This window comes from Podarcis cretensis (genome assembly GCF_951804945.1).
Source record: "Podarcis cretensis genome assembly, chromosome: 9".
In the NCBI taxonomy this organism is placed as follows: domain Eukaryota; kingdom Metazoa; phylum Chordata; class Lepidosauria; order Squamata; family Lacertidae; genus Podarcis; species Podarcis cretensis.
Window position 1 is genome coordinate 62,290,855 of NC_137178.1, and position 7,151 is coordinate 62,298,005.

General features: G+C 46.4%; 1 protein-coding gene across 8 annotated transcripts in view; it reads left to right on the top strand.

Annotated features, from left to right (window-relative positions):
- Positions 1-6,751, top strand: part of RBM47 (RNA binding motif protein 47) — an 88,781-nt gene extending 82,030 nt beyond the window's left edge. For 5 of the 8 annotated variants that reach the window (XM_079989740.1, XM_079989742.1, XM_079989741.1 and 2 more), the window contains 3 exons: positions 2,423-2,629; positions 4,966-5,159; positions 6,486-6,751. In XM_079989740.1, the coding sequence (XP_079845866.1) occupies positions 2,423-2,629; positions 4,966-5,159; positions 6,486-6,731 (647 nt within the window). In that variant the 3' untranslated portion in view covers positions 6,732-6,751. The remainder of the gene's footprint in view (positions 1-2,422; positions 2,630-4,965; positions 5,160-6,485) is intronic. The other 3 variants (XM_079989746.1, XM_079989745.1, XM_079989747.1) reach the window with 3 other exon arrangements.
- The last annotated feature ends 400 nt before the right edge of the window (positions 6,752-7,151 follow it).

The following is a 7,151-nucleotide window of genomic DNA, read 5'->3' on the forward strand; positions in this document are numbered from 1 at the left end:
TTCAAAGGACCATGGGTGGAAGGTGAATTCACCTGCTTGAACCCCCTAAAAAGCTGTAGTACCCGGAGGCAGGAACTGGAGGCAGGGTTCTACAAAGCTGAAAGGTGAATAAATAACCCCTACCTTTCAGGTAGAAGGAAAGGGAACATTTCCATTTGCTGCTTCCTTTAAGCCTTTTCAATGCCCACCCCTGCCAGTATATAGCAATAAAAACCCCTGCATTTGGACCTGCCACTTTTAGGGCTATATACTGGGACGGAGGTTTCTAGGGAATGGGAAAGCAAATAGGCACTTTAAAAAAATATCTTCTCTCCCATGTCTCACCCCCCCCGCCCCCAAGAACACCCAAAAGTACAGTTGGTTGATTGCATTTATATCCCTTAGTTTTCCCCCACCCCTCACAACAACCCTGTAAAATAGGTCAGTCTGAGTACTATTGATTCTCCCAGTCACGGCTATAATGATGGAATTCTATTGTGGTTTTAAATGTAGATTTCATTGCATTACGTTTATAGATTGTTAACTGCTCTGGTATCATTTAGATGAAGAGCAGTTCCGTGCCGGTTGCAGCTCTTAACCGGAGCACTCTGATGCACTGCAACATTTTGCTGTGGACCCCTAGTTGTCTTCGCCTTTAGGCCAGTTTCCAGTTTCAAACTCCCTTAAACGCACAGGGAATTTCCCTTGCCTGGTGTTCTGCAGAAGAGTGCAGAGAGCACAGAGATGAACTGCACTCTCCGGAGGTCCTTGCAGAGAAGGCCTCTGTCCACATGGACCCTGCCCATTAAGAACGAAGCACATTTTGCTAGCTTTTAGTAGAAGCTGCCATTGTTCTTTCCCTATGACCAACAGCATCTCCAAAACCATTCCATTAATTTCTTTCAACAAAGTGACACTTCAAAGATGTCAGTATGCCCATGGATACGTTTTTTCCAAATTACATCCTTGCATAAAAATGAACGACTCCCATTGATTTCTAAAGGCATTTATCATGTCAACTATTATCTGTTGGTTGTTTCGCATAAATCGAACCCTTGATTTAAAAAAAACAAAAAACCTTGCAAAACTGAGTGGCTTGTGGTCATATCATTTTATCATATGTACTATTGTGGTGTGATCTAAACCACTGAGCCTCTTGGGCTGGCCGACTGGAGGGTCGACGGTTCGAATCCCCCCAACGGAGTGAGCTCCCGTTGCTCTGTCCCAGCTCCTGCCAACCTAGCAGTTCAAAAGCATGCCAGTGCCAGTAGATAAATAGGTACCACTGCAGCAGGAAGGTAAACAGTGTTTCCATGCGCTCTGGTTTCCGTTACAGTGTCCCGTTGCACAAGAAGCGGTTTAGTCCTGCTGGCCACATGACCTGGAAAGCTGTCTGCGGACAAATGCCGGCTCCCTCGGCCTGAAAACGAGAGTAGCGCCGCAGCCCCATAGTCACCTTTGATGCTCTGTCCCAGCTCCTGCCAACCTAGCAGTTTGAAAGCATGTCAAAGTGCAAGTAGATAAATAGGTACCACTCTGGTGGGAAGGTAAACAGCATTTCCGTGCGCTGCTCTGGTTCTCCAGAAGCGGCTTAGTCATGCTGGCCACATGACCCGGCAGCTGGATGCCAGCTCCCTCGGCCAATATAGTGAGATGAGCACCGCAACCCCAGAGTCGGCCACGACTGGATCTAATGGTCAGGGGTCCCTTTACCTTTACCTTTAACCATCCAGGGATCCTTTAGCTTTTAGCTTTTACCTCATTATCATTATTGCAAGCAGTAATCAGTTTTAGCAACTGAGATCTGCAACAAAATGTTGCTGTGTAGAGTGTTCAGATCACACTCAGTACTCCTTGGGCTTTTTGGGTTTTTCCCCCCTCTTAGGCAGTCGGCCAGCTTTAATCACAAAAATGAAATGCCTGCAGGGTTTTCCCGCTGCAGAAAGCTCGTGTGAGAGCGTCCCAGAGCCCATGAATCTCTCTACCTTGCTTGGGGATGAGGACCAAGGCCTGCTTAGGTCCAGAAATATCGAGATGATGGCGCAGGGGCAGTTCTGGGGTTGTCCTGGTTATATGCAGTTTTGACTTTACATGCAGTCCTTGGAACCGAAGTCCCCATGCAAGTTGTGAGTCACCTGTATCTCGGACATCTAAAGCAGTGTTAGAAAATGTTGCTAGGACACTCAACCGATGAGACAAGAAGATAGCAAAATACTAAAATACTCCTTAAGCTGAAATAAAAACATGTACCAATCCTAACAGCTAATTACTGGGCTTTACATTCAGTACTACAGATAAGGCAAAAGGCTCTTGCACTCTTTGTAAACCTTTTGTTCCTTCCTTCTTCCAGCATTAGATTGTAGACTTTCCAGTCGAGTGGATGCTAATGCTTCCTTGTGAGTTTAGCGGATCCATTGTTTGGTGTGTGTTTTCTATTCCCAAGCAGGCAGCGTTCGAGGCAGAGGACGAGGTGCAGCAGGGAACAGACTCCCCGGCCCGAGAGGCTCATACCTGGGGGGCTATTCTGCAGGCCGCGGCATATATAGCCGATACCATGAAGGGAAAGGGAAACAGCAAGAAAAAGGATACGAACTTGTGCCCAATTTGGAATTGTCCGCTGTCAACCCCGTGGCCATTAAACCCGGCACTGGTCAGTATGATTTATTGAGATGGGGAGCTAAATATGTTCTCCTTTTCAGGGTGCTTTTAGATATCAGCTTTCCCTGCAAACCTATTCAGTAGCTGTCAGAGTGCTATCAGTGGCTCCCGGCTGGTTGCCCAGGGAAGTATAAATACGAGGAAAAGATTATTACAGTCCTTTTTTATTTCAAACTTTACAGGGAGAGGCTATAGAACCCAGCCTCGTCGATGATGGCGTCTTTGAGCTCTTTGCTCTCCTACAGGGGAGAGGCAAGTTCTGCCGATTAAGGTTGGACATATTCCATGAGACTCTTAATCTCAGCATCGTGGGTTTGAACCCTGCATTGGGCAGAAGAGCCCTGCCTTGCAAGGGTCAGACCCTGGTGGTCCCTTCCAACTCTACAATTCTGTGATTCCATGGTTCTAATTTCAGTTTCTCCCTGTTTCTCCTTTTTTCCAATCTTAAATCCATTTCCACATCAGTCTGTGAAGTAAACCCTTCTGGAAATTCATCAGAATTTAAGTGCATTTCTCCCCCTAACATTCACATGTTCATATGCAATTTTCCCTAAATATACACATTTTTGCAGAGCAATTTCCCCCTAGCAGAATGCGTTTTTTGCAAACTGTTTTCAAAAACATATGCATTTGTTAATGCGCCCTTTACCACAGTGTTCCATTTTTGTACGCATTTCTTGGAGGGAGAACTTCACTGCGAAGTTTGGAAAAGAGCATATTTCAAAGGGCGACTGTGTTTCAGTTCTTGTTTCAGAAAAGAGGTTCAAATGTGAACGGAATTGAGTTCCTCCCACACCCCGAGTGCCAATTCTCCTTCATCCCTAGTGCCAATTCCACCTCTCCTCCACTGTCCCTGAAGATCAGCTTCTGAGATCTGGGGGACCCTCCAAACAAAGTGAAGGGTGGTGTGAGGGGCTTCAGGAAGCAGAGCGAATGGGCGAAACCGGCCTCCCCTCCTCCTCTCTTAGTGGAGGCATCTGCCAAAGCAAAAGCCCTGTGTAGACCAGAGCTTTTGCAAACTGCGTGTCGCGACACTTTAGTGTGTCAGCTGCAGTATGTTGGTGTGTCATGCAAACTCTCCCCACGTTCTTCCTGAGGTTGGAAAGCAGTTAGTTTAACCTCCGGTTTGCTAGCAAAACTGAATTACTGCATCGTGAAATGATGCATGTCTAAAAAGTGCATCACCAATATGAAAGGTTTGGAAAGCTCTGTGCACACAAAGTCATCAAACTGGATTGCATCCTAGGTCTGCCTAGGTCCAACATGTTGGAAAAGGCAAGTAATGTTGTGTCCTGCTCGTGTGAGCAAATATGCACATATCAGAGAGAGAACCCGCTTTCATGTGCATCTGTCAGGGACTGGGCAGAGGAGGAATGGTGGAGACCGCCTCCCCAGCCTGACCCTTCCAGAGAAGAAGACAACAGTTCAGAATTACAACAGGGGTTTGAGGGAGGTCACAGCTCAGAGGCAAATGAGGGGGAAAGCTGGAAAATAATGGGAGAGGAGGAAGAAGAAGTACCAGAGGGGGGACCGCTGATGGACACAGGTCTTTAGAAAGCATTCCAGACCCCCCCTCTCCCAGAACCCAGCAGGCATTGAAAGTAGGAGAACAGAGAACTAGGGATGACGTATAATGGGAGAGGCGGAGGGGGTGGGGTTTCCCTTGGAGCAACACCATTACTCTAAGAGGCTGCATTTCTAAGCCTCTCTCTGTGAATATTGAATAAAAGCATTGGTAAGAACTTTCCTTGTCATATCCATTCCTGGCCACCTACCGTGGGGATAGGGACGTGGGTGGCGCTGTGGGTTAAACCACAGAGCCTAGGACTTGCCGATCAGAAGGTTGGCGATTCAAATCCCCGTGATGGGGTGAGCTCCTGTTCCTCGGTCCCAGCTCTTGCAAACCCAGCAGTTTGAAAGCACACCAAAAAGTGCAAGTAGATAAATAGGTACCACTCCAGCAGGAAGGTAAACGGCGTTTCCGTGCGCTGCTCTGGTTCGCCAGAAACAGCTTAGTCATGCTGGCCACATGACCTGGAAGCTGTACACCGGCTCCCTCGGCCAATAAAGCAAGATGCGTGCCGCAACCCAGAGTCGATCACAACTGGACCTAATGGTCAGGGGTCCCTTTACCTTACTGTGGGGATTGGAACCTCTGATGCCTGACAGCATCTGAGGAAAGGAATGCGTTCCATGACATTCCACAATGTGCTCCGGAACCCGTACATATCACACTAGATTAAAAGCTACAACAACAAATGTCAAGAGTGCCAGGATTATGATTGTCTCAAGCGTAGACTGAAAATATCCCGTTCTGGTCTATTTCAGTGGCTATCCCAACTATTGGTACCCAGTATTCCGTGTTTCAAGCAGCGCCAACAGCAAAGATGATTGAAGATGGGAAAATCCACGCCGTTGAGCATATCATCAGCCCCATTGCTGTCCAGCAGGATCCTGCTAGTGCGGCGGCCGCTGCAGCCGCCGCCGTATTACCTTCAGTTTCAACCCCTCCTCCTTTTCAGGTAAATTTTCATCAAGGTGTAGAAAGCCTGGTTTCTTGCCATGCTGCTGTTGAGAGAGTGTCCTTGTTGAGAAAACGAGACCCCTGTCTCCAAGTTCGTTCACTTATGCTGCATGTGGGATCTGGCGGGAGCATATTGTTATTATTTATCAAAATAAAATAAAAATACAAGGGAAAAGCACAAAATACATAATAAAAATACAAACAGCACAAAACAATAATCTCCCCGCCCTGTGTGTGCAGGATAGATTTGCCAAACCAACACATTTTCAGGGTCCCAACCAAATACCTGGCATATCCAATTGTGTGAAGATAGATAATCTGAACATAAATTATTTCAAAGGTTTGGGGGAGGGGTAGGTGATGATTAGGGATGCCATGTGTCCTCTTTTCCCAGGACAAATCCTCTTTTTCAGGGGTAAAATTTCCGTCTGGGTGGATTAAATTTGTCAAAATGTCTCTGGTTATACTTTCTGTTTGAGACATGTCTATAACTGATGGTTGCTTTCCTTTTCTCTTTCTCTCCCCCCCCCCCAGCAAGATATTGTTATGTAGTGAAGTTTCACCCTGGGCCAGCAGGGGGATACTGTATATAGTTTTCACTCAGGTCTGTAGATAGTTTTCACTCAGGTCCACGTCAGTTATTTTAGGCGGGAACTCTGGGCTGTTGTTGCTACAATGTTGACAGCCGGCTGCTATAAAAGCAGGCCGGCTGAGCTGTTTGCAGTCAGTTCTATTCCAGTTTACAAAATAAAGAGCTACTTGGAGAAATCGCTGTGTCGTCTGCTATGTCAACCCACAACTTAACAGATATCACAGCTTCTGTAGCCTACATATAGTAGGGGTATTTAAAATGAGAGTTGTCATAGCGTCCTCTTTTTTTGCTCTTCAAAATATGGCAACCCTAGCAATGATCATCAGAACATGTCCCTGTTTCTATAGCATCCCTCACAGTGAAGTACAAACTCCTCTGATAACATTCTCCAAATGTTATAAAATCTGAGGGTGTTTGAGAGACGCTGGTTTGGGGAAGGCAGAAAGAGACCAAGTTACAGACAGCAAATTCTCACTGTTCCAAGAAAAAGGATGTGGCCTGGTTTCTAAAATATGCTTAGGCATGCAGACTATAGATCAGTCGGTAGAGCGTGAGACTATTCCTCTCACGGTCGTGGGTTCGAGTCCCACATGGGGGTCGGACTTCATGACCCTCGTGGCTCCTTCCGACTGGACAGTTCTACGATTCTATATTGTAGCAGACATTTTTCTTTCTTTTCTTGAGGGGCGGGAACTATTTCAGGGATTGAGATTTCACTGTTGTCGTTTCCAGGGCCGGCCCTTAACTCCCGTGTACACGATGGCTCCCAACGTGCAGAGAATCCCAGCTGCGGGGATTTATGGCGCAAGTTACGTTCCCTTCGCTGCCCCAGCCACAGCGACGATAGCCACACTACAGAAGAATGCCGCTGCTGCAGCCGCTGCAGCCGCTTACGGCGGCTATGCCAGTTATATCCCTCAGGCATTCCCAGCTGCAACATTTCAGGTTCCGATCCACGATGTGTATCAAACCTATTGAAACAGCTGGTCTTTTTTTTTGGGGGGGGGGTTGGAGAGTCTGGGGTGGGAGGGGTGGGATGGGATTGCATTGAAGGAACATTTTACTATTTATGAAGAAAGAACCTACTGCAGACGACTTACATTTAGATGCCAGAAAACTGCTGATAAAACCTGGAAGTGAAGTTCATATCAACGATATCATCGAGTTTGAAATCTTTTATACATATGAAGTTTTTACTAACTTTTTAGGCTGTTTTTAAAAAATTTAATATGCCTGTATTCCTACATTTCTAAAACGGCTTGTTTTTCCAGTGCCCATTCTTCTATGCAGGTTTATTACACAGCGGTAGGTTTTTAGCAATTATTTTCACCATGTTTGTGGTATGAAGGTTATTTTTTAGCAAGTTCTGCACTCCAGAGATTTCTATTTTGTAGTGCC